Below are 27296 nucleotides of genomic sequence, written 5' to 3'. Positions count from 1 at the left end.
CTTGTGGATAATGCTGTAACATCAAAAGTCCAGGTGCTGTTCCTCATGGATTATGAAACTGTGAACTGAATTCATCATCATTGCTGCTTTACTCTTTACTCATGTGGGTGTTTTATTCTTTCCATAGGCTTGTGCCCCCCTCTACTCCTGGAGAGCCAAGGAGGACACACCTCATGCTGATGCTACTGGCTCATGTTTTCTGTCTGTCAAAAACTTCACTAAGTTTGTGGAATATGCTCCGTGCCGCACAGGTGTGCTTGCGGTTGCTTCGTTGTGACACTTTTCAGTTTCAGTTGTTTTGAAGTCACGGTAACATAACTTGCCATCTGTTGCAGAATTCCGTGGAAGAAAAGGACAAGGCTACTGTCAAGGTGGATTCAGTGCTGATTTTACACAGGTAAGACAATATTGAAACTGAATAGAACAAAATGCTTTGCTCATATGCTGTTTCCTTCTGGTCTCACCTTGATACTAATGCTGTGTTACAGGAAGGAAAGGTGGTGCTTGGAGGACCTGGCAGTTATTTCTGGCAAGGTTTGGCTTTTAAAATAAAAATTACTTGTTGTAGAATAGTCTTTAAGGGCTTATAACTTAAAGACTAAAAAAAAAAAGAAAGAAACACTTTTATTCAGCAAAGATGCATTAAATTGATCAAAAGTGACAATTTTTTTTAAACATTTACATTGTTTTTTTTATTAAAGACCAATAAATGCTGTTCTTTTGAACTTCTTATTCATCAAAGAATCCTTAAAAATGCATCATGGTTTTCCCAAAATATATTAAGCAGCATAGCTGTTTTCAACATCGATAATAACAGAAATAGAATGATTTCTGAAGTCTCATTTGAGACTGAAGACTGGATTGTGTTGGCTGAAAATACAGGTTTGCCTTTAGAGTAATAAATAACATTTAAATGGTTATTTTATATTGTTTTAGCATTCACAATAGTACTGTTTTATGTTTTTTTTGTAATCAGATAAAAGCAGCCTTGGGGAGCATAAGATACTTTCAGACAGATCTTACAGACTTTTGAACAGTAGTGTATATACCTTCCTTAAACATGTGTTTTGTAATTTGATTAGCTTTCCATCTAATGTGGATATTTGCATTTATCATTTGCATGGACTGTGACCTTTACCTCAATGCAAATGCAGTTAAAAGATCAATTTCTCCTTACCATCTCTAGGACAAGTGATCACTGCCGTTAAAAAAGAAATAGTCAAAGCCTATTACCCAGGATTCTTCTTGACCTCAGTGGAAGGCCAGATGCAGACCAAACAGAAAAAAGAGATCACATTTGATGACACCTACATGGGTATGTCTTTCCATCCCCCTTATTAGCTGTCAAGTTAAAAATACTTCGATTTTTCTGTTTGTCACCACCCATATTTTTATATTTTTATACATTCAACAGGTTACTCAGTGGCTGTCGGCGAGTTCAGTGGTGATGATGATGAAGGTGAGTGTTGTGACCTTAAAATATAAAACCGCTATATTATAGTGCTCATTTGATTACAGTTTTACTATTATTTTGATGTTTTTTTTTATTATATTCATAAAATTATTTAGATAGAATGACGGTGACTGTGTTGTACCACAGATAGTGATTTAATATCCTCATCTGCTGTTGGAATAGCCAAAGACGGATGCATTAAATCCATGCACTGTTTGTAGAACCTTTCAAAGGAAGTGTTATGATTATACCCTCTTTATGAATCCATTACACCTAAACAAGTTTGAAAATAGAGCCTGTGGAGTGATTTGGAGTGGCTATGATTGCCAGAATTCCTGAGGAACTCACATTTCCATGTTTCCACTATTAAATCTTTCACCTTTTCCTCTGTTTTTTTTTTTGCTTTCCTGCTTTCAGACTTTGTGACTGGAGTTCCCAGGGGAGTCAGACTGCATGGACAGGTGAGATAACCCAAGATGCGAGTTAAGTCAGATTTTCAGTGCATTAAATATGAGCCATTACTCATCCACTATAGAATGACTTTTGGTTTGGAGTTGGTCATCAACCAGAGATTTTTATGTTGGTACTTGATGGAATGAAAACTCTACTGTGTTGTCTTTTTGGTCAGGTTTCAATTCTCAATGGTTCTCTGGTTATGCTGAAGAACTTCACTGGTGAGCAGGTAAGGTTGATGGCATTCATTTTATTGCAAGCGTGACAGTTTGTTCTATTGGCTTTTGTTGTGTAATAGTATATTTTGCTGGAGCTATTTTAGTATGTGACATTTTAACAGAAGTTATGTAATCCTTACTGCTTTTTGTAAAGCTTTGTCCCACCCTGATATTCTTCAAACTGTTGCACACTGACGACATAAGCAAAAATCATTTCCTTTACAAGACTCTTTAAACCAGGCTGGAGTGTTGTGTGGTAGGCTGTAAAGGGCAGATTATGTGAGGCAAGAGTTTACGGGCAATTTTCCTAAACGAGCACCACAGTTTTGCAAATGGAAATTGTTGGAGACCTTTAACTGCTCTGATTGTTTCAGCTGAGTAAATACAATCACCTCAGGGGGCTAGAGTACTGAGCCACATCTGAATCATCAAAGAGCTCTTTTCATGTACTCAAACCATAACCAATTGGAGTATATGTCAACGTGTGCCTTAAGATCCTGCATGTTGTTTATATGTACAGTTCAAAATGAGAAGTTTGTATTTACATGTGATTGAGATCTGTTGAGAGTTTCTAATGTTCCTGAATTTTTCAGATGGGTTCCTACTTTGGCTATGCAGTGGCCGCTACTGACATAAACAATGATGGGTAGGTAACGCAACCAGGTTTAGAGAAGAATCTACCACAAGAATGTGTTCAGTGTTTAAGTTTGTGGTTCGTATCACCTCCAGGATGACGGACCTGCTGGTTGGCGCACCAATGTTCATGGTTCGTGACTCTGATGGGAGGTTGGAGGAGTTGGGTCGGGTCTATGTGTACATGCAGAATGGACCTCTGGATCTCAGACCTCAGCTACCTCACCTCACCGGCACACAGATGTTCGGCCGGTTTGGCAGCTCCATTACCCCTCTTGGAGACCTCAACCAAGATGGTTACAATGGTGAGAGATTTACCCAGATTTTAGGATTTGTTTGTCAGTCAGTCTTTAGACAGCTATATTGGTTATCAGTCAATATTGATTTTTTTATTGGTTTTGGTTGCTATATTTAAATGTAGGTGTTCAGTTCCCTCATTTTTTTTCTTTTAGATTACCTTTACTGTTGTCTAACTGCAGAGTTATTTGAGTACCATTGAGATAAAAATTATTTTTTTATTAATATTTTGAATCTGTTTTTATTTTTAATCTTAGTTAACATTTAAATGTTTTTTTGTCTTCTTTCGATAAAAGCACCTTATGTACAAAATGACTAAATGTAAATTTTCTTTGTAGTTTTTTTTATGCATGTCTATATTGTTTTTATTTATTTTTATTTCAGTTTTGTTTATTTCAGTACATCAATTTAAATTAAACTGAGAAATTTTGCCTCAGCAACTAGCTGAATTCAAATTTTGTTTTATATTTAATTTTTTCAATAAACTTTTTTTTTATTTCAAGTAACACCAATTTAAAATATATTGATTTTAGTTTGTTTTTTTAGTTTGACTTTTAGTCAACAATAACAACCCTCAACACTCACTTGAATTAAATCTTTATAAACATGAATAATGTTATAACATTGTTAAATGTAATCTAAAAATGAATATCCATCTTTATACTGTATATATTATGATGTCTAAATTCACTTGTAGCATTTTTAATTAAAAAAAAACTTTTTTTTTTGACAGAATAATGTATAATTTGTATATCTTCCATTTTTCAGTTAATTAAAAAAATATTAATTTGAGTTTTTTAAAGTTTTTTTTTTTAATATTCTGACAAAATAATATAGACCTTTAATTTCAGCTGTTTATCGGTTATTTTCACCCCTAATTCTACAATATTCTCTTAACAGACGTGGCCATCAGTTGTCCGTTTGGTGGGGAAAACAAACAAGGACTGGTGCTCATCTATAACGGACATGCTGGAGGACTCGGGGAAAAGCCCTCTCAGGTGATCGCTGGCCAGTGGGCCTCTGCCACACCGTCAGCTCTACCTGCCAGCTTTGGTTACGCCCTCCGTGGAGGCAAAGACCTCGATAATAATGGCTACCCGGGTGAGAAAACCTAGTCTTTTTAGCTACCATAAACCACTGATACTGCTGCTGAAATCTTGTCTGATTCCATGTTTTTTCTTCTTCTTGCAGATCTTATTGTTGGTGCATTTGGTGCAAACACTGCCGTTCTTTATAGGTCAGTCACAGACATTAAGAATAGAGTAACGGCTGCTGAAAATGAAGCTTTACTCTCACGAAAAAAAGTTACCTTTTAAAATAAGTATTTCAAATTGTAATAATTTGATAATTATAATTCACAACTGTATTATTTTTTACAGCATTTTTGATCCATTAAATACAGCCTTTGTTCAGAAAAGAGAATTCACAGACTCCAGTATATCCTATCTAAATTATAATCATAAAACTGATTAAAATACTTTTGAGTGCTGACTAAATATTTTTGGCTCTTGTGTCATTTCCAGGTCTCGTCCTATTGTGAACACCAGTGCTATCTTGACTGTCTATCCAACTATGATTAATCCTGAGGAGAAAGTTTGCACTATAAGCCGTGGGAACGAAACCCTGCAAGTGTCCTGGTATGTCTGCCATCTTTTATCACCCAGAATTAGTTGCATTCTTGGTCCAAAGCAGTAAATACATTTTTGTTTCTTTATCCAAATCCTAAACCCTCAACATGCAATGATATGGAAAAAGATCTTTAACATTTGACATTATTTAAGCAGCATTTAAGTGCACTTATGTAGGAATTTTAAAAATCTAATTTAGTAAATGAAGCTTACTTCATTATGCCCACAGTTGGGCTTTGTTTGTCAGGCTGGACATATGGAAGGGTGTAGTAATGCTGTCAGCGAAGGCTTTTCCAAATGGTTTGGACACGCTGTGCTGGTTGAGGGTGAGCCAAGAAGGTGGCGAAAAACATGAAATGCCCTTTTCCCAACTCTATGACGTGCATTTTTGAAATATGCTTCCTATCTGTGGAGGGAAAGGAAACTCCACAGGGCTGGTCTCTCTCTGACGTGTCATGTCAGTGTCTCTGCCTGTTCTGTTTTATACAGGGAAAGTCTGTATACGTATGTGTTGATTACAAGTCGTTGCCTAGACACTGAGGCTTTTGGGAGAAATTAGAGGGGGAGAGAGAGGGAAAAAGGGATCTAGCAGTGGCTTTGAATGAGATATTGTTTAGTGATGGAACACAGCTGGAAAACATCAGGATGCAATGAGCTGCACATGCATGTGAGCTCTCTCTCTCTCTCTCTCACACACACACACACACACACACACACACACACACACACACACACACACACACACACACACACACACACACACAGATGTATACTGAGGCTTAGAAACACACATGGGAACACACTGAGTTTATTGCACAGGTCAAAAGTAGCCTGGATTGTGATTTTTCTTCTTTTTTTCTTCTTCAGTCTTTCACTCTTCCCCTTCTGTGTCTTGTTTCTTTTGTACATTTTGTTTCTTTTGGATTCTTCTGTCTCTTTTGTTTCTTTTCCTTCTTTTTTTGTGGAAATTTCTTTCTAAAAATGTTTTCTTTCATTCATTTAAACTGTCATTCAAACTTGTTTTCAAACTTTTTGTTGTTGTTGTTTTTGTTTTGTTTCTTGCTTCCTTTCAATTGAACCCTTATTTATTTTCCACAACATATTAAGCAGAACAACCATTTTCAACACTGATAATAAGAATCAGCATATTGGAAATGATTTCTGAAGGATCAGGTGACTAAAGACTGGTGTAATGGCTAATGAAAATTCAGATTTGCCATCACAGAAATAAATTGCATTTCAAAATATATTAAAATGGTAGACCCTTTTTCAAAATATTAAGTTTTTACTATATTTTTGTTATCAAATAGATGCATGCTTGGTGAACACGAGACATCTTTCAGAAATTGTACATTCCATCAGTTAAACTATCCTGTTTAAAAACATCTTCACATATGTTGTGATCCATTATACTATAGTCATCCTTCCTTCAAGCTGTCAAGTGTTATAGCCTGAGGAAACAATAATAGCAAATATTTCATAGCCAAAGAGATGCAACCAATGTGTTTCTAATGCATCACTGTAATAAATCCACTTCATCTCTCATCATTTGTCTGCTCTGTTTCTTACAGTGTCAACCTGAGCTTTTGCCTCTCAGCCAATGGGAAGCACCTACCAAATCAACTCGGTAAGCCACATCTTCTCCTGTTTACCCACCTGTAGATCCCCTTTGCAAATAGTATTCCTTTATAAATAAGCAGCCACCAAGAACACTAGTCATGCCCTTACAATCACCTGTAATACCAGTGCATTGTGACGATCATTTATCCTAGGACTTAATTTGACTTAATTTCCCTAACAACCTAAAAGAAAATCTGGTTTTAGGCATCCAAAAGAGCCTTTATGTTTCCAATTCCCATCTATAAACCGTTCTTTGTACATACACAGCCTTTACAATGCATTTATTCAGCAATTACTTCCCTCCATTTCCCCCGGGCTAATGATAGCACCATATGCCCTGCCATTAGAGGCCTAGACTATGTGTGAAGAATAACACCTACTGCACACGCTCCGATAACTGAGCACAGGTGCCCAACATACATCTGAACGGCATGCAAATTCCTTCATGCCCTCGCAATTTTCTATCAAAAGTATTATGGCTTTTCTTATAGCCATTCTCTTCAGGTGTTGGATAATGATAAAAACTAAATTTTTGGAAGACGTCTTTACGCTTGCCAAAGCACAAAGTTCAGATCTACCAATAGGTTTTGAGATTTAGTGCTGTGTCAGCTTGGCTCCGTCCTGCACCTGTATGCTGGAGCCAACATGAAGGCATCGTGCCCAAAACGTTTTCTAAATATTTCAGACAATGTGTGTGTTTGGTAGAGTTTAACGTTGACGTTCAGCTGGACCGGCTGAAGCAGCAGCAGAAGGGGGCCGTACGGAGGGCTCTGTTTTTAGACACCCAGCTTCCCGCTCTGCAGAGGACTCTGACTGTGCCAAATGGAGCCAGAGCCTGCAGTGACACCAAGATCTTCTTGCGGGTGAGTTTGACCTCAGATTACCTACCAAAGCAGGACATTAATGGTGCACTAAATAGCAGGGTTTTTGACTTGGACTTGGAGTTTTACATTTAAAGACTTGCAACTCGCCTTTGACAGCAATGAATCGCAACTTCCCTGTCTTGAGTCTAGACTTGGATTCATAGATTCAAGACTTGACTTCGGACTAGAATGCAAAGAAATTGGGCTTTCATGTGATTTGCAAAAAAATTACTAAATAGTATATACAGTATATTAAAAAGTTGAATATAAAATGTCCTAATGTGGCATTCGGAAGACTGTGAGCCAATGAGAATTAAGAGTAGGTGGGGCTAACCATTGGAGACATTGAGGGGAAAATGACCTACATCATTTCAGTGAGTGATTTTTCCATTTCTTTGTACAAGATAAGTGTTAAAAGTGAAGATAAATAAGATAAGTGTGGCAACAGATGCCAAAAATGCTGCAAGGGATTAAGAGTGTCATTTCGTCCTGCTTTCTGACCTTTCTCACAAACTCCCGCTCTGTTTTCCTCTCTGTAGGATGAGAAGGACTTCAGGGATAAGCTGTCACCCATCTTCGTCACGCTCAACTTCAGCCTGAACCCTCAAGCTGCGGCAGACATATACAGCCTGCGGCCCATTCTTAACTACCAGACAGCGGAGCTCATCGAACAGAAAGTATGTACATCTGCTGCTGCAGATATCACACAGTGCTTAATGTGAACATGCATGGAGCGGTACGTTCTTCTCCTCCTTTATGAAGAGATTTTCAAAACATACATTTGGGATGTTCTCCAAATTGTCTGGAAAGCCATTTGAGAGCTGAAGGAAATGTTTAGCATGTACAGCAGAGAACTTTTCACTGTCCCACCAGGAGTAGCTTTCTGGGCTCTGTGGAGGTGTGTGTGCATATAGAGGGTTAATAGATTTCAGTTTTTTTTCCGGGCAGGTTCTCGCAGGCCATATGCCGTCTGTTTAGGTTTCGCTTTTTGGGTGGCAGTGTTCTTTCAGTAGTTATTGAGACCGTGCCGAACACATGGGCCGCACTGACCATATGCAGAAACATTCTAATCCGAGGTCTTGGAAACATTGCAGATGGAGCGTTCTTCTAAAACCTTCGCATACTCAAGCCAAAAAACTAAGTGGAAACCCTTTTATTCATGATAAATGAGTGTCAATTATAAAGAAAGGGAAAAATCATTTAAAAACCTAGTTTAAAACACACATGGCAAGATTTTACAAAGTTGGTTTTATACGGTTTTAAATTACACAACAAAAAAAATAAAGTGTAAAAAAATGATTCTTATTCTTCTTACCCTATTGTTATTAAAGTTACATATATTTATAATAAAAGTACTGTACACTATCCACATTATATTCTTAGAGTAATTAAATGAAAATTTTAATTTTTATATTTTTAAATATTACATAAATATACTAAATGTTTAAGTCAATAAAAAGATGATAATGATGATGTTGTTACCACAATATATTTTATAGAGTATTATTATTATGTAAATATACACGATTTATAGCAATTTTTAACAATAATGAAAAGTCATATTATTATTTTTATTGTTATTTATATTATTTTCTGATCAAATAATAACTGTCTAATTTTTTATGACTTTCTTTACTAGAATTAATGGGAAATAAATTAAAATCTGGAAGGGGGAAAGCTTATTTGTTGTCTTGATTGTCAGGGGACTCTAGGTGTGAGGCTCCGTATTCATCTTGGCTATAGATTGAGATGTTTTGGACCTCCTTTAATAAATGTTGTTAGTGATCCTGCCAGGCACCCTCCAGTTTGCTGACCCAATCATGCTGTTTGCAGACATTGACACTTCCGTAAACACTTTATGGTGGTTTTGGTGTGGATCAACTTGAAAACATGCACACTCTTGTATCTCTGCTTGGGCTTCTAATTGTTTGGGTGCTCCAGTGAACCCAAACAACCCTCTCCAGGAGGTTCGGAGCGACCTGATACAGAGCTATGGAAAGGGGTGGCCGCCCTCATCGGTTGTAATTAGAGCTTAGCAACTGCTAATTACAGGGAAGCCACTTTGCCCTTTCTAATCTCACCATTCTATTTTCTTATCCTCATCGTTATGTTGCATCAACCATGCACATGTTGGAAATACAGTGTCAGGTGGTAGCAATTAGCCGCGGCACCACTTTCCCCTTTTCTTTATGTATTCGAGTCATTCATAAATTGTATATAGATTCTCTCTCATTAATGTGTGTGCGCTTTATTCGATGTATATATTTAGATTTGTCTGTGTGGTGAGAGTTGGGTGGTGTCGCGTGCAGCTAGCATGTGGTTCAGGGTCGGCAGCCTCTGATGTGGATGTCGGTGGCGTATAGAACAGCCTTATGGGTACAACCATAGCTCTTTATCCCTTCGAGTGAGCTCTATATGTTTTTAGAAGCCCGTACACATCTGCTCTTCAACCCAGTATTCATTCAGCAGTGTAAAGTAATTTTAAACTGAAGAGTGATGTTTACGATTGCAAACGGCGATGTTTAGATTCATTTTGTTTATATCCGGTAGTATTCTTTGACCATTACATGGTCATGCGCTAACACTTGACCTAAGTGAGCGCACTGTTTATAATGCAGCCGGCCGCTGCTGTCTGTCCAGTGCTTTGTTTGGATTTTTGAAAAAAAAGCTATTTCGTAGTGTAAGTAGTTTGAAGTTTCATGGGAATTTGGACGTTTGTAAAGGTTTATTGGATTTTTGTTTTGTTTCTGTTTGAACTGCCTGGAGATGTTTAGTTTGGATTTTGGCTATGGGAAGTGTGACTAAAAGTATGGTTATTATAGGGCGATGATGCCTGAATGACATTAAAGACACTGGATTGCAGGTGGTATCCTGCATATGATTAAGAAAATGACTGGAGAATCTGAGACCGCTTCTTTTTTAGATCACATTGTTCATAAACGACTGGCTTGCTTTCTATTTTTACCCTTTAAATCAACAAGAAATTCAAATTGATCTACTATAAAGGTGCATTCCTGGTCTTATAAATTAAATGATTGTTTGTTTAATTATGCATTTAATTACTCTAAAAATACTATTATTAATAAATTTTTGCTGAATGTATTTTTTTATATATATATAAAAAATGACAAAAGATGATGCCAAGCTTCTGAGGCTTTTCTTTTTAATACATTTATGCCCCCCACCTAGTTATAAAACTGAATTTTTAATTCCGAATTTAAAAACATTCTTGTCATGAATTGAATGTCCAGTCAATTCCTGAAATATAAAATCAGGTCCCAGCACTTATAAGAAGTTGGTTCTGAATCTAAAATAGGTTGCAAATCAATGGCTAATAATCTCTCAGTAATTTACTTTAACATTTTTCTGGCTTGTGTTCTAGGCCCAGATTTTATTGGACTGCGGAGAGGACAACATCTGCGTCCCTGACCTGAAAATCTCTGTGAACGGGTAAGATTATTAGCAAGGAATGCAAAAAAGAAATAAAAGCCTTGGGTTTAGTGTGCTTTTGCAATGTTTGCAATAAAGGCACATATAAAGTAGACATGATAAAAAAGTTATGGCAGCTACTCTTTATATTAGATATTTAGATAAATATTTGTGATGAGTCACAGCTTTTAGAAAGTTGCACACAATTGGAGAGATTCACAGGAAAAACAGGAAGGAGGGCTATCCAACAGGTGCTGGAATTGGCTGAATTAGCTGGCTTGTGGAAAAAAAACGACTTCGATATAGCGGATAAGTTTGGAAAATTTGGAATTCACTGTGGCCCCCTTTTCCCTGCAGTTACAACGGCAGTTTCCTGCAGTTGATTTGTAAAATATGTGTGCATTTTCTTTCTTTTATACACAGATTTGTTTGTATCTGTTGTTATTCTTCGACTGTCTTACCAAAAACCTTACAGATTTGTTGCGTTTGTCTTAGGTCAAATGTTTATTAAACTGTGGATGGTATTAATTTTCTCCACAGAGTGATTTTGGATTTTCTTGTCAATCAACAAACAGAGGGAAAAAAACTCTCTTGGAAATTCACTCATGGTGATATTGTTTAGGAGAAAATGTGAAAATGCATCAGAGATGCCTCGGACAACATGGCTGTTCTTTAGTAGCGCTGTCAGAATCTGCTTCCCAGGTCCAGGTTTCTGTCAAATTAACTTGTTGGTGTTCATTTGTTGTAAGGGTTTTTATATTTATTTTGATTTGCCATTGAATGCTAATCATGACCTCCTTATGACATGAACTCAACCTCATATGTGCCATCTGGAGGGGTTTGCTACGAAAGTACAGCGAGCGATGGCTTTCACATAGGTTCGAGTCCCCCACCAACCGAGTGCCAGCGTTTGAATTCGGTACGTGCCGCTTCCCCAGCATGGCTTTACGAGGCCAGGCGGTAATTGGAAGCGTCTGTGTGGCCCTCGCATGGAATTTCTCATTGTGTCTGAGATGTAGAGAGAAAAGAAAGAGGGGAGGGAACGTGAACGAATAGAAAAAAAGAGAACACTGCGGAATGTTTCACAGTCTTTGTCGTTGCATGTTCAACTTTATAGCTACACTGGAAATTAGGGGTTTTTAATAGGAAATGTGTGTACAGTGCTGGAGGAAGGGCTTCCTGTTGAAAAGATCTGAGTGATATTTACTGCTAGATCAGCAGAATTACATAAGCTAAATGTCCTGTATGCTTAAAACTTCACAGCTAGTTTCAAAACTACTTCACAGTTTTTTTTTTAAATGACCAGTTAGTGGTGCTTATTAATGTATTGACTTAAACAGTGTTTGAAAGTACAATTTGTATATTTGGTCTTCGCCCTCTGGACCCTATAGAAAGTAAATTAGCCACCAATGCATGATTTTTATGTTTGGTTTGTGTTTTGGTTCCGTAGGGACAGGAAGGAAGTGTACATGGGCGATGACAACTCTTTGACCCTGACTTTCAACGCAAAGAACGATGGAGGCGGGGCTTACGAAGCCGAGCTGTATGTGGTCTTGCCACCAGAGGCCGACTACAGCGGAATAGCCCGCAATAACGAGGTGAGATATGGAGACCCTCCCTCCAGGTGCTGCCTATTACACCATTAACTCCTACATGTGTTCAGCATTTCAGCTGAGAAAGACCTTTGTTCTGTTACTTTGATACTCCAGAGAAGACCTGTTTTTTATTAATGGAGACATGTGATGAGAGAAATCCAGTAGTGAGGCAAAAATATAGATTACTTTACATTTTAAGAAGGGGGAGTGCTTAATGCAGGATTATGGGCACCAAACAGGGTCTGTTTTAATTCATTACTTGTACTTTTTTGTTAACCCTAACCACATGTGTGGATGATTTAGCACAAAAATGTAACATTCAGCAGTAGTACCACAATTATTCTAAGCAGGTTAAGACATGAGTCGGTGTGTGAGTTATCACTGTGTGTGTGTTTCCCAAAATGTATTGGTCTTTTTCTCTATTTCTCTGGACAGAGCCTGACCCAACTGACCTGCAGTTATGAGACGGAAAACCAGACCCGTTACCTCAGCTGTGACCTGGGGAACCCCATGAAATCAGGCACTAGCGTAAGCACTTAACTATTCTTTCTGTTTGTGCATATTTACACACTTGAGTGACTTGGGGTTTTGAGTTAAGCTCAACTCTTTTTCCTTGGCTAAAAGATGCAGTTTATCTTTATTTTAAGGTGTCCTTGTTACAGTGTAATTATACATTTAAGCACTGAGTAATGTTAATTAACTATATTTACTCACTCTTGATTGATTGATTGATTGATTGATTGTACTTTATTATCCCCTTAGGGAAATTTTTGTTGCTTGCGTTTCACATGCTCACATACAGCACCGACAATACACGTCACATGATACAAGAAGAGAATAAAACCAATAAAATATACAAATCATCACTGAGACCCGCTCAGTACGCAGCATTACCCTTGTTCAACAGTTTAACTGCCTGTGGCAGAAAGGAGTTTTTCCCCCTATTTTTAAACATTGCTGGCATCCTGTACCTTCGCCCAGAAGGTAATCTCTCAAATTCATCAAACAGAGGGTGCCTACTGTCTGCTGTGATTTTTGTTGACTCTATGGTTAGGGTTAAGATTAGGGTTTAGTTAATTAATTGCTAATATAATAGTAAGTACATGTAGCGTGTAACAAAGACACCTTAAAATAAGTGTTACCGAAATTTCTTTTTGTGTGTGCAATCTCTATAAAATAAGTTATGGTTATCCAGTTATCCTTTTCCAGTATTCACAAACATCTGGAGAAATCATGGAAATTCTGATTACTGACATCTAGCATTTAAAAAAACCAGGCCTCCAGCAACCATAATTGTGCCCTGTTAGTCACGTAACCTTTATTAGTCATCTAACCTGTGTGAGTCAGCTTGTAGTGCTGTCTGGGGGGCTTGTTAAGGGCTGTGTTGGATCATGTTTGGACAGGCAGGAAGTTCCCACCAGCGATGCAGGAAGTGACAGTCATTTTGGCTCTGCGCCCTTAGAGAGTGGAGTTCCCCTTTGCGAAATGCCACTGTGGTGGGATCTGTGTTTTTTTTTAATGTGTCTGCAGAGATGAAGGATAATTGAGTGACTGTTCAAGCTGCTCCCTTTCAATATGTGTTTCCAGACACCCCTGTCTGTTTTTTAGTCAGCTGCTCTCATTAGTTTGGGGCAGTTTATTTGGGGGTTTTATTCAACAATCTTATTTTTAACGCTATTATTTTTGGATTCCAGGACCACCTAAGAGGTTCCTCATAACAACTGGCCTTTATCTGTAATAGTATCAGAAATTCAGAAATTACTGCCACCCCCGCACACACACTTGCACATTCACCCACACCCGAACTCTCACACACTGAGTGCCGAGAGCCGCTCGTATGGGGTCTTTTTGCCAGAGCTTATGTGCGTGCGGTTGGAGCATAAAACCACAATTATAAAAGGGAGACTGGAACTCCCATGCAGTCTGGGCTTGGGAAGGTGACTTCAGCATTTTAGGGTAGTAACTAAGTGGAGTGCTTTTGACAGTGCACCTAAACATGACATCACTAGATGAATGAGCGAGGATACGTTTTAGTGTTTCCACTTATGTTTTTTGGATGGAATACAGGAAAGGAACATTCCACCAACCTCAACATCCAATTCCGTTGCTATGGCAGTGCATTATGGGGGGTTTGTGTGTTTAGAGAATTCTCTGGTGTAATTCTTGGAAAGCTGAAATTCAGTATTGTGGCACTGCTAATATTGTTGTCTCCTTTGAGAGACTGCTTGCATTTCTCTCATTTTGGGGTTGTTTAAATGACTGAATAAATTAATGAAATGTACTTTTGTATGTATATGTACTTGTAGGAAGTGACTACAAGTACTTTGAATTTATTTTAAATAAATTGTTTTATTTTCAGTTATGGGCCGGACTGAGATTCACAGTACCACGTCTGAAGGACACACACAAATTTGTGCAGTTTGACCTGCAGATCCGTAGGTATGAAACTTGAAACCAACACACACAGCTTTAATGTTGTTTTGTTTTGTTGTTGTTGTTGTTGTTTTTTTGTGTTTTTTGGTTTGTTTTTCTGCATGGTGTGGTGTTTTTTGTTTTGTATTGTGGTGTTTTCTGTTTGGTTTTGTCTTGTTTTTGTTTGGTTTTGTGTTTGTTTTAATTTTGTTTAAAAAAGTAAACATTCACACTATCTACAGACAACTTAACTAGATAGTAGCAAACATGAATAACTGCTTAGTACTTTTGCAAAGTAAAAGATCACAGTAACTCTTTATTTTTATGCACCTTTGTTACATGTTACATGTACTTGCTATTATAATAACAATAAATTATGCATAATTGCAAGCAAGTAACCCTAAACCAAATCCTAACCCTAACCAGGGAGTAAGTAGTTGATTAATATTTCTCAGTACTTAAATGTTTACTATAATTATACTGTAACAAGGACACCTTAAAAGTTACTGTTTGAATTGGGGATTTATTTTTTCTTTTCTTATTTATAGATAAGAAATGCATAAAGAAATATATGAAATGTGTAAAGAAATATACATGAAATAAATCTTATATAAAGAAATACACTTTTTTATTGATATTTAAAAAACATGTTTGGACAACAAAATGTATTATTTATTTGTATATCTATTTATTTAAAAATGTATTTCATATTTGTAATTATACTTTGAGACTATTATGCATCATGCATCTTTAATATGGTTAGGTTAGTTGCACATGTCGTTAAAGAGGCCTTAGTCTGCTCTTTTATAAGCTCTCCATTTCTCAATCTGCAGTAAGAATGAGAATAACTCCCAGAGTGAAGTCGTCTCCTACAAGCTGGAGGTGGTGGTCCAGTCAGATGTTATTCTACAGGGGTGAGTTCACATGCAGAACCCATTTAGAAACACTTCACAAGACCACTGCTCTTCTGCATATCTCACTAGGAAGCTCTCTTCCTGTTCCTTCACTTTCTCATTTTCCCCTGTCTCTTTATCTCTCATTTTACAGTGTCTCCAGACCAGACAAGGTCTTCTTTCCCCCACCGAACTGGAAGTTGACCAAAAATGTGATGGTTGAACAGGATGTCGGACCCTCCGTCCGGCACACTTATGAGGTAAAGACTTTGTCGGAGTCCTTCAGTTGGACTTGAAGTCAGAGAGGCCTGTCATTGATAGGAATCCAGAGTAAGAGCTATAAATCCCTATGGTGTAATTATGGGATATATGGTTGCCTAGCAACTAGCAGTTAAATTAGCAAGTTTTGCCGATTGGTTTCTTTATATGACACATACTTTCTGTGAGGGTTTTGCTGACGAGTCCCGCAAATACTTTGCACATGTAGAGGTTGTCATGAAGAATCTCCAGAAGTTACACAGAGGTCTTAAAATAGCACAAGGCATCGAGCCTTTCTTTTATGATGACCAGAGAGTACAGAAACACCTGTGGAGTTACTTTATCAGCACAATTTTATCCTGTGGTGGTGATGATGCAATCATGAAAATAACAAGGCAGCAACCTTGATTTTAAACCGAAGGGTTTGAGAGGGATTATTATGACATACCATAGGTTTTTGATTCATATCTCTGTCTTTCTCTGTCTGTTTCTCCTTCTCAGTTGGTGAACAATGGGCCGAGCCGCATCAGTCACACTCTACTGCAGCTCAAATGTCCCATGAGGCTTCAAAGTAACAGGTTCATTTACCCACTGGAGGTTACAGCGGAGGGCCCTGTCAACTGCACCACCCACAACATAGTCAACCCCTTGAACCTCAAGGTAAGACGCTGTGGGTTAACCACAGGGCACAGATTTAATCAAAGTACAAACTCACAAAATAATTCAGACTGGGGTGCTTTCTGTCATTATGTGAACGACTTTGATCTGTGAGGCTTTTCTTTTAATGCACCGTTTATGGGCAAACATGTCTGGGTCGGGTTTCACCCATAATGAAAAAAAAGAAAGGAAAATAGATTTTACTTTAACTTAATAGTATATAATATTGAATAAATGTCATATTATCTAAAAATATTTTTATGTAATTGCTTCAAATAAAAGGAAGCTTATTTTTATGACTTTTACATGTAGTTAATTTTCTCACAAATTCTCATTATTGCGTCATATTTCACCCATAATGGGGAAAAAAGAGAAGAAAATAGATTTTACTTTAATTTGATAATATATACTTATAATAATAATAATAATAATAATATGTATTTTGTTTCAAATAAAAGGAAGCTTATTTTAAGGACCATTGCATTTAGTTAATTGCACAAATTCTCATTATTGTAATATGAAAAAATGTAACATGCAGGAAATTGTATAAATAAATGTGAAGACAAAAAAGAAGTTTAATTATAATTGTACATTTAATTACTGTGTGTGCGTGTGTATACAGTTCTATAAGAATTTTTATAACATGGCAACATTTGTTTTTGCTAATGCTAATTTTATGTTAATCTTAGCACAAATAAAGTAATTGCATTAAATTGTAAAAAATATATAACTGAGAATAATGACAATTAATGCTTGAGCAAGTTATAATAATGATAATTTGAAGAGAAAATGTGCTAATTGTAATAAAATTAACCATGTAAAAAGCCTTGATTGAATGAAAATATGCTTAGTTTTCTTCATTAAAAACAGTGCTGAAAGAAATGACCTGGACATGTTCTTGGTATGTTATTTCAAATGTATTCTCACTGTTGTCATTTCTGTTGTAAAGACATTAGAGATGGGAGACTCACATGCAGTCATGAACATCCATCAGAACATCATGAGCTCTTAAAAGGGACATCCACTGTCAGTAACACCCAGTTTGTCCAATATAGTCAATTACATATGCCTAACACATGCACACAGCACCCATCCATCCAGATTTCCTAATATGTCCTTTTTGGAGGCCACCCTGTCCCTCACACAGCCCCACCCATGGGCATTAAAGCAGCTTTTGATCCTCCTGCCGTACTCTCATCTCAATCTGCTCCCTTCATGCTTCACGTCCCACTGCTGTCTATATAAACACAGCCATCAGCTCAATCAGAGCTCTTTTTAAAAGACCCCTCTGCAACATCTCTCGATCTCATTCTAGGGTTATACAAATGATCTGACAAAGTGTGGGTCACATGTTATAATAGAATAAATCTAAACATCTAATGATTATTCTGTATGTTATAATGGTTTGTATACCCCTCTCTCGTTTGGGAGAAATCTGGATGATTCGTAACACGAAACTGCTGTTACATCTGGAATTCTGCTGAATTTCTCCCCTAAGTGGTTGTTTGTTCAGTTTCTCATGCCGCTTAGGGTGTGTTTCTTGGTCTACACGATGGAGAAGTTGGGTAAAATTCAGACATCTGTTGCGAAATGCCCTTCGCATCCCGCACAGCGTGTCCCTCCCGTTGAGCTCACAGATGAATGTCCGTGTTGAGTCACAGGGCTTCAGTACAGACTGAACCGTGATGTCAGTCCACAATGTCCAAAAGGGTGGTGAGTTTCCACTCAATGTTCTAGCTTTCCCTCTCTCTCGCTCTCTCTGTAGCTCCAGCAGTCTTCTACCGAACAGCCTCCTTTACGGGACGCGGCGCATGAACACCACATCGAGAAGAGAGAAACGCACAAGAGCGAGCTGTCTCAGCTGACCAATCTGGTGAGATTTCTTGGAATTAAAGGGGTGGGGTGGGGCACAAAGAAAGTGAGTGAAACAACATCATCTGAAATGGAAGCTCTTGATTTGAAACACTGTACGCAGTAACACAGTACCTCAATCCATTAACACTCCTAGCATTTGATTACAGTAGAGTGTGAGGTTCGCTTGTTGCTAAACTATTAGAAAAACCCTGCTAAAACATCTTAAATTTGCATAAACTGGTTTGCTGGTCTTAGTTGGTGTACTACAGTAGCTTGGTCAGGCTGATCTGTTGACTGATTTTTAGGGGATTTGGAGCTGGGCATGCCGAGGGACCATCTTCAGAAAGCTAAGACCAGCAAACCAGCTCGGGTTATTTTTTTCCATCATTATGGCCCTTTATGGTCTTTGTATGAATTAAATATAGGTATTTATAATCCAAAATGGTGATACAATTTTGAGATATGCATTCTGGGATTACATTCACTTTGAGTGACACATGCAATGCTGCTCTTGAATTTGGCCAGAACTCGGAATAATTCCGATACATACATTTTGGAACAGACGTTGCATCCAAAATGCACCTCTGATGCCTAAAGTACTGTCTAGGTAGGCTGCTCACTAGGTTTCGGAACACAGTTACAGAGTCCTGACAGCAGGAAGGTCCGCATGAGTCATTTGCGTTGGGTAAAATGCAAATGTTGAACAAACGCATCTAATTCAGTATTCTCATGACCTCGGATGCCATAAGACCTTTGGTTCACTAGTGTAGGATCTCAGAAGGTCAAGTCATACAGCGTCAAAGATCTGTTGTGACTGATTGGCTGCCATTAAAGATGTTTTGCTTGGTTGGTTTAGGTGCATGTGTGTGTTTTTGTGTGCTTGCGTATGTGCGTGACCATGTGATAGAACATTAATGACCTCATTACTCTCTAAGTGATGGGTCTGTTGAAATGTCCTCGCTCTGCCCTGTAATTTCCAGTTCTTCTCTGCGTCATTAACCGCTTCAGCTAGCGCTTCTCTCAGACAGCAGCTGATTGTGTCGTCCAGCTGTAAGCTCTCATCCTTGCTCTGTACCTGACCAAATGAAAGAGGGCTTTGTCGCCTGTTGCGCTCAATCGCCCACATTTATCATCTCTTGTTGAGGTGACGTGTTCCTGGAGGCCTATTATATAATATATAATATATAATATAATATAATATAATATAATATAATATAATATAATATAATATAATATAATATAATATAATTAATATAATGTATTTTTACCTCATCGGCCAATAGTTTTATTCTTGTTTTAACCGTTCTATTAAATAGTGTTCTATTGCAATTGAATGTAATATATATTTATGTAAAAAAAAAAAAAAATTAAACCACTTATTCTGACCTATACTTTTTAAAAAGTAATAATACAAAATTTTATTATTTTAAATGACACAGTCACATTAGGTGCTGCATAAGATATTTTGGGTATATAAAATATTGTTACACTGAATTACATTTTAGTGGTTGTCTCTTTTAAATCATGGTAAAAATGTTTGCTTTAGAAAATACATAATTTTTTCTTACATAATTTTTTTCTATTCTTATATAAAAAAATTACATAATTCAACAGTTATTTATTTACATTAGGGTTAGTGTGGTTCATTAATGTGGTTCAAAAACAAATAGAGGGAATTGTGTATGTTCTGTGATCATTGTTTTCTCACCCTCCTAATGAAACGAAGGTCACATTACAGGGATCCGATGATGAATGTGGTAGTGTACAGCTTGTAAAAACCAGGGAGCTAAATGTTATTGCATCGGAGGGTCGGAATTTGGCTTTAGTTAGCTGTAAGCAGAGTCCTGTGGCTCTACCAGTGAATTCCCATTTATTTAAAGCAGTTGATGCACAAGACGTTAACATTAGGTCTTTTGTCATCGCTGTTGGCTTGTGACGCTAACGTCTGTCTTATGGTCTCATCTCTATTATTCACATTCATATTAGTTTTGGGAATTTTAATTGATGCTTGTATCCCAGACGGCAGGCAGGCATGCTTTTATGCTGATTTTATGTATTTCTGGCAGGAAATTGAAATCACATGTTCTTTGTTTGTTAAAAGAGCACATCTTTTATGATGTCATTACATTGCAGTGTCATTTGTTTATTTGAGAGCCTGTTGTTAGGAGGGGTTTGTAATGAGTTGTGACCAGGAGCTAGCATGCAGTGTGATGAAATACTTCTGTACATTTCGTTATGTTGATCATTTTCTGTTTTTCTGATGTGTTAGTCTTGCTCCAGTGTGGATTGCTGGACTCTAACGTGTAACGTTGGCCTGCTGGAGCGCGGGACTAGTGCCATACTGCATGTTCGCTCGCGAATCTGGGCAGAAACGTTCATGGAGGTAAGTGGAAAACCTTGATGTCAAAGCTGTCTTCTCTAGATTATTACTAATACTGCTATAAAAGCAAAGCGTGGCATGTACAAGCTTTCATACAGCCAAATTTCAGAATCCAAAGTTTGCTGACTTGTCTGTTCCACGATTACACTGAAGAAATATCCAAGATTTTAATGTGAAGTCTGGCTGTGTGTGGCATGGTCACTAATAAGTGAACTAACAGAGTTTGTGAGTGTCTGTTCATGCATGTTAAAGCCAGTCAGATGATATCTCCGAACAGGAGCTCTTTTGAGAGACGCCTTACATGCTCTCTGCAGTTCTAGCCAATACAAAGCTTATAAGTGAGTGCATTGAAAATACATTAAGAGAAGAAATCCTGAGAGCTCAGCGGATTGGAATGTCAGAGGGGTTTTGTGAGAAGCAAAGCCAGACTGAAACTCTGGGGTTCAGTGAAACCATACTGCCCCCATCTGGAGGCATATGGGATGGGAGCTCAGCTCAGTTCGGAATTTAATTGAATTCTACTATTTCGCTACTTTCTTTTGATGGTGTTCTAAATGTGTTTCTTTATGCTTTATTGCAGAACCCTTATAAAAACTTCATTCTGGAGTGCCTTGCTAGTTACAAAGTGGAAAAGATGCCATATGCCATTTTGCCCAAAGTGACTCCTAGTGGTGCTAAAAAGGTACATTTACTCATCCAATCTAATTCATGTCTATCGATAGACACCATATATTTGGTTCATATTAGTTAAATGACCCACTGATCTTCATCTTCTGTCTGTTATCTGTAGATGGTCACTCCTGTGGTCTGGAATAAGCCAGACAGTACGTATGCTGTTCCTCTGTGGATCATCATTCTGGCTATTCTGGCTGGACTTCTACTGCTTGCACTGCTGATCTACGTCCTGTACAAGGTCAGTGTCTGCCGTTTTGATTTCTAGTTGGGCTCGATCATTTAGTTTGACTAGCTAATCGTAAACAAATGATTTTCCTTTGTAGACAGAGATGCATGCAACCAATAGTAAAGTAATAAAAGAAAAACCTTGCAACTAATCATATATGAATATGTATGTATAAGTCCTTCTCTTCAACATAATTTTATCTCCTTCTCTTCTTGATTCCTGTAGCTCGGCTTCTTCAAGAGAACTCCTTACGGCACAGCGATGGAAAAAGCCCAGCTCAAACCTCAGGCTGCATCCGAGGCCTAAACTACACAAGAGAGCATTCAGAAAACACGTCCCAGAGAATGTTCTTAACCAGAGGCCATCCAAAGAGAGAGCTTACTTGCTGTTTAAAAAAGAAAAGAAAAAAAAGACAAAGACCTAGACTGCAGTAAAGGAATATGGAGGAAAGATCACTGGATCTTCACTGTACTGCACTAGATCAAGAGACCCCGAGGACTTAAAGCCAAATGAATGTTGACATGGTTTATTTTATATTATTGTTTTTCCTTGATGTGGGTATCCATTTTTAACCGCCACTTATAGCCTACCACTCACAAACAGATCTTAACCAAAACTCAGGATCACTTGCCTCACCTGGCAACCTGCTAAAGGAGAAAATGAGACTAAATCAACGACGCAATCTGCACTAATATTAAGAGAAACATTTATGATGTTTGAATTTGTAACAATTTCATTTAGTTTTTCTGGTTTTAGTCCGCAACTGTTCATATGTTTCAGATGGTTAAACAACATCTGCAGTGTAGCATTTTACATTTTTAACGTTAAACACACACACGTTTGCACCAAAAAACTTCTTTGCAGTATTTCACAACCAACCAAAGATATTGATACAGGTTTTGCTCATGAATTATGTTTGGAAAGTGAGAATGAGGTAGTTTGACACCTCACCACGGACGCTCATCTCCAGTTTCCTGCTGTCTTTTTTTCTGTTTTTAATGTTTGTTTTTGTTTTGTTTTGTGATTTCTATCGGAATGGGTTTTCACTTCAAATTAGATGTTTTCAGCTCAGTCTCCTCTGTATCTTCTGAAGAAAGCAAGCCAGGTTGGTTTCGCTCTCAGGTGATGCCGCGGAAAGGATCGAATGACTCATTTCCGCGGAAAACATTGTCAGGATCCTTCGTGGAAGGCAACTGTTCTTCCCTGCTGAATATCAGCCATTTCCGTCCCCTTATCGTAGTAGTAACAAGCGACACCGTTGCCTTAAAAGTCATCTGGGACTCAACTGGATCCGCACCGAGCCTGTGAAACCTCTCCGATGCCTTGAAGCAGAGCTGTGCTTTGCCGTTACGCTAACAGACTCTTGGGCCAAAAAGTGGAAGGGTCGTCCCTCCAAACTTCTGTGGGTGAACGGAGAATCACTGTGGATTTGGAAGGAGATTTGAAAACAAACCTCTTCCAAGGCAGCAGGCCTCATCCAGGGACTGAATGTTGAAAAACACCTGTATACTTTTTCTCTTTTTTGTATGCGTGTCTTTGTGATCATCTGCTTGTGTGCAAGTTTTTTATTTTATTTTATTTTTTTATGGAGAGCCACAGTGTAGAAATGCCTCTGTACATCATGGTGCTGAAGTGGCCAAATCAGACAGGAAGTAACTACAATCACCCATCGTGAAACTCCTGTTTCAGCGAGCCACCTAGAAAAGGAAAGCAGCTGGAACTGTGGGATGCGTAGGAAATCTGTATGGAAGTGCAATATTGTTGTATTTTTAAAACTTGTTTTGTCATTTGCATATTAATACTATATTTTAGAGAAGTTCTCAGAAATAAGGAGCATTTGAAGACAACACCCAGTTTGAGGGTTGAATTAGCCCAGATGTTCAGCTAATTTAAAAGACGGTGTAATGCTGTAGTCTAAAAAATACAAAAATGTGACTCAACTGCCAAAAAGGTCCAGCTTTTTAATTATATAAAGTTTGACTGTACCATAAAAGTTCAGTTTTTAATCACCAATTATCATTTGTCACATGTTAACATCATGTAATTTAAGACACATTTTGTCTGTAAGGGTTTTACTAACCAAACCGGGTTGTTTGAATTGGTACAAAGCCAAATAACTGACACATTGACTCCAATTGAATCCTTAGTAATGTTTTGAATCTCTTTTGTACATTATCAAAAATTATTTATTCCTCCATAAGTTTGATTTTTGTATTTTAAGCGGGAGGAAACACTGGGTATGTCTTCATTTTTTTTTTTTACTGCCCCAAATCCCTGTTTGTGTTCTTGTTATAAGTTGTACATATGTTTGGTGAGGAGATTATTTTAATTTTCAGCTGATACTGATTTGACGTATTTCATCGCCCCATATTGGGGAGAATCAGAGGGATGTTCAAGTAATTATTTGTATTTACATCTTGCATTTCAAAATAAATCTTTCAGTTTTTTTTTTTTTTTACAACTTCTGGTTGAATTGTTTTTCCTTTTTAGATCATTTGCTTATTAAAAATAATTTCAAGGGAAAAAAAAAAATTAAGAGATACTAAGTAGATAAATAATTTTAAACAAACAAACAAAAAAGCACCGTGTTCAATAATTTATTTATATAAAAATAAAAACACTTCATTAAGAAAAATGCATAAGATATATATAATTTTATATAAAATTTTTACAAACCTGTGCTTTCTTCATAGTACTGGTTTAGCTTAGTGGTATTCAGCTTTTATATACAGCAGCTAGTACTAATCTGTACAATCTGTTGTTCTCCAGTGCTTGCTCACAATGAAATTCAAAGGGTAATATTCAAAACAAGCTACAATACTGTTAAATAAGGAATACGTGCTGACAGACCGTAGATTTACTGAAAATCCCTGCATCTATGTGCATTCATTTTCAATAATTCAATGGTCCAGACTCAACTGTCAGTCAAAATGTCTATATAATGTTTATTTACTGAGTCATTGTTCAGGTTTTTGTCTCTAAAATGACTTTTTTACACAACATCATGCTTCTAAAAGCAGCTCAAGCCAGCATTGCTAGTTCAGAAACAACGTGCTGAATAGATACAGAACATGGTATACATTTTTGATAAATAACAGTTAATGCCAGCAGCACTTAAGTGAAATCCTTTGCTCGTGGTGTAGTGTGTCAGATACGGCTCACATTAGTCACAGCAGTCAGATCAGAACACTGATAAGGCATCAAAAGGAAATAGTCACTTGTCAGCGTTTTCTCAATCAATGTTCAGCTTTGCACAGTCCACGCAGCACTGACTGACGACGTTTGTGAGAATTTACACCAATTAACCACATATAAGGTGATCATGGATTCCATCAGTCACTTTTGTTCTCCAATATGGAGCAGGACGGGCTAAAGAAAGGCGGTCTCGCAGCATCTCAGCGCTCTATGGCTCTGGAAAGTAGAGTCAGTATCTTCTGATTGTCAATCACTTTGAGGTTCTGGATGTACTGTCTTATGTTGACTGCATTGCGCAGGGTCAGGGACTGGTCTGAATCTGCAAGATATGAGAAAGAAATCAATGCCGAATCGCAAGGATATACTCATGATGATTTAGTCCATTGTTGTTGTTTTTTTATTATCATATTGAGGAAAAAGAAAGAACAACATACATGTTGATAGTCGGATAACTTGGGCATCCAAGAACATTCTCTCTGTCAAGCCTTTCTGCGGAGATGAAGGCACTGCAAAAGCACAGAAGAGGCTAGAATATTGCTGAATTATATTTTTTTTTAGACTGAGTATACACACTATGATCCAAAGCACTAGGGGGAGCCATACCGTAAGGTTGACTTCGACACTCTCGAACTGTCTTCAATGTTCTGGCAATCATGCGCTAAAAATAAGTTAAAAAAGCACATGTTGAATATTTTTCTATGTTATAGAGAATGCAACATTTGAACTGAAAGCAATACTCTCACCATTTTCTCAAAGTTGACCAGTTTATCAGTGTAGTTCTTGTTTCCCTCATGAATAAATGTCATATCTACACAGGCAAATGATTAATTGATAAGTTGATTAAACTTAAATTTCACTAAATAATCGTGACATAAATAGTAAATAATGTCAACTGGCTCAGTAGTAAACTGCACCTTTAAGCAGTAGAGGCATGAAGGGGATATATGGAGGGCTGAGTTTGGCTACAGTCAGTCTGTAGGCCCTGTGGTTACGGGATGGATCCTACAACAAAGAGGTGATTACTTTTCATTTAGTACCTAGACATGACAAATCCTGGTAAAGAGTGTGCAAATATTTTATCTTACCATCAGTCTTTCATATGCACAGTAGATCCTCTTGGTTTTATTTGGAAGTCTCTGTCAAGTCAAGTAAAATTTATATGTTTACACATTGTTTTGAAGCAGCTTTACAGAAAATCAAGATGTTAAATGAAGAGTTAACCCAAAAATTAGTATTGATCTAGATAATGGATTGGTATTTTGAAGTCTTAAAGTTAAAACAGCTTAATTGTTATTATTAAGTTTTCAAACAGGCAGCATTTCATTGGTGGAATTTGATGGACTGGAGTTGTGTGGATGATAATGGTGTTTTATCATCTTTTTGGACTCTCCAATTTTATTGTTATATTTATAGTTATATTTTGCCACAAATTTAATGTAAGGTCATTTAACGTGTTACAGGTCTCAAAAGAAGTTTATGGTATTATACACAGAAATAAAACAACAAAAAGCTTATTTAGACTAGACTAATAGTACATAGTTGTTCTTACCTCCCATGTTTTATTGAGCCTTTGTACAGCGCTGTTACTGAGCCCGAACATCACTGCGAAAAACAAGTTCAGGTTCTTCTGCTCTTTAAGACTGAAATAGATCATATCGGATGCCCATGAGCTAGTACTTCATAAAGCAAATAAGCCAAATGCATTCATTTCATTCATTTAGTAAACTACTTGTGTTTATATACAGGTGCTGGTCATATAATTAGAATATCATCAAAAAGTTGATTTATTTCACTAATTCCATTCAAAAAGTGAAACTTGTATATTATATTCATTCATTACACACCGACTGATATATTTCAAATGTTTATTTCTTTTAATTTTTATGATTATAACTTACAACTAAGGAAAATCCCAAATTCAGGATCTCAGAAAATTAGAATATTGTGAAAAGGTTCAATATTGAAGGCACCTGGTGCCATACTCTAATCAGCTAATTAACTCAAAACCCCTGCAAAGGCCTTTAAATGGTCTCTCAGTCTAGTTCTGTAGGCTACACAATCATGGGGAAGACTGCTGGCTTGTCCAAAAGACAACCAGTTGTCCAAAAGACGACCATTGACACCTTGCACAAGGAGGGCAAGACACAAAAGGTCATTGCAAAAGAGGCTGGCTGTTCACAGAGCTGTGTCCAAGCACATTAATAGAGAGGCGAAAGGAAGGAAAAGATGTGGTAGAAAAAAGTGTACAAGCAACTATATAAAGTTATATAGTGCGGGATAACCGCACCCTGGAGAGGATTGTGAAACAAAACCCATTCAAAAATGTGGGGAGATTCACATAGAGTGGACTGCAGCTGGAGTCAGTGCTTCAAGAACCAATACGCACAGACGTATGCAAGACATGGGTTTCAGCTATCGCATTCCTTGTGTCAAGCCACTCTTGAACAACAGCCAGCGTCAGAAGCGTTAAAGACAAAAAGGACTGGACTGCTGCTGAGTGGTCCAAAGTTATGTTCTCTGATGAAAGTAAATTTTGCATTTTCTTTGGAAATCAGGG

General features: G+C 37.4%; 2 protein-coding genes across 4 annotated transcripts in view; one reads left to right on the top strand and one right to left on the bottom strand.

The window, feature by feature from the left end:
* Positions 1-23391, top strand: part of LOC132118380 (integrin alpha-5-like) — a 45511-nt gene extending 22120 nt beyond the window's left edge. The window contains exons 5-31 of the mRNA XM_059528192.1: positions 128-251; positions 336-397; positions 489-534; positions 1187-1315; positions 1415-1459; positions 1871-1914; positions 2082-2135; positions 2718-2770; positions 2854-3062; positions 3955-4155; positions 4246-4291; positions 4578-4691; positions 6254-6309; positions 7008-7165; positions 7705-7842; positions 10548-10615; positions 12045-12192; positions 12625-12717; positions 14549-14628; positions 15435-15515; positions 15649-15754; positions 16254-16412; positions 18175-18282; positions 20533-20646; positions 21224-21325; positions 21434-21556; positions 21770-23391. Of these exons, the coding sequence (XP_059384175.1) occupies positions 128-251; positions 336-397; positions 489-534; positions 1187-1315; positions 1415-1459; positions 1871-1914; positions 2082-2135; positions 2718-2770; positions 2854-3062; positions 3955-4155; positions 4246-4291; positions 4578-4691; positions 6254-6309; positions 7008-7165; positions 7705-7842; positions 10548-10615; positions 12045-12192; positions 12625-12717; positions 14549-14628; positions 15435-15515; positions 15649-15754; positions 16254-16412; positions 18175-18282; positions 20533-20646; positions 21224-21325; positions 21434-21556; positions 21770-21850 (2742 nt within the window). The 3' untranslated portion in view covers positions 21851-23391. The remainder of the gene's footprint in view (positions 1-127; positions 252-335; positions 398-488; positions 535-1186; positions 1316-1414; positions 1460-1870; positions 1915-2081; positions 2136-2717; positions 2771-2853; positions 3063-3954; positions 4156-4245; positions 4292-4577; positions 4692-6253; positions 6310-7007; positions 7166-7704; positions 7843-10547; positions 10616-12044; positions 12193-12624; positions 12718-14548; positions 14629-15434; positions 15516-15648; positions 15755-16253; positions 16413-18174; positions 18283-20532; positions 20647-21223; positions 21326-21433; positions 21557-21769) is intronic.
* A 736-nt stretch (positions 23392-24127) lies between these two features.
* Positions 24128-27296, bottom strand: part of rapgef3 (Rap guanine nucleotide exchange factor (GEF) 3) — a 36572-nt gene continuing 33403 nt past the window's right edge. For all 3 annotated transcript variants that reach the window (XM_059528191.1, XM_059528189.1, XM_059528190.1), the window contains 7 exons: positions 26289-26379; positions 25825-25875; positions 25654-25741; positions 25483-25547; positions 25343-25397; positions 25174-25245; positions 24128-25058 (listed from right to left, as the gene is read on the bottom strand). In XM_059528191.1, coding sequence (XP_059384174.1) covers positions 24940-25058; positions 25174-25245; positions 25343-25397; positions 25483-25547; positions 25654-25741; positions 25825-25875; positions 26289-26379 — 541 coding nt within the window. In that variant the 3' untranslated portion in view covers positions 24128-24939. The remainder of the gene's footprint in view (positions 25059-25173; positions 25246-25342; positions 25398-25482; positions 25548-25653; positions 25742-25824; positions 25876-26288; positions 26380-27296) is intronic.

The sequence above is a fragment of the Carassius carassius genome, chromosome 37 (assembly GCF_963082965.1).
Source record: "Carassius carassius chromosome 37, fCarCar2.1, whole genome shotgun sequence".
In the NCBI taxonomy this organism is placed as follows: Eukaryota; Metazoa; Chordata; class Actinopteri; order Cypriniformes; family Cyprinidae; genus Carassius; species Carassius carassius.
Note: the sequence above shows the minus strand (reverse complement) of the source record. Positions and strands in the feature narration are given on the sequence as shown.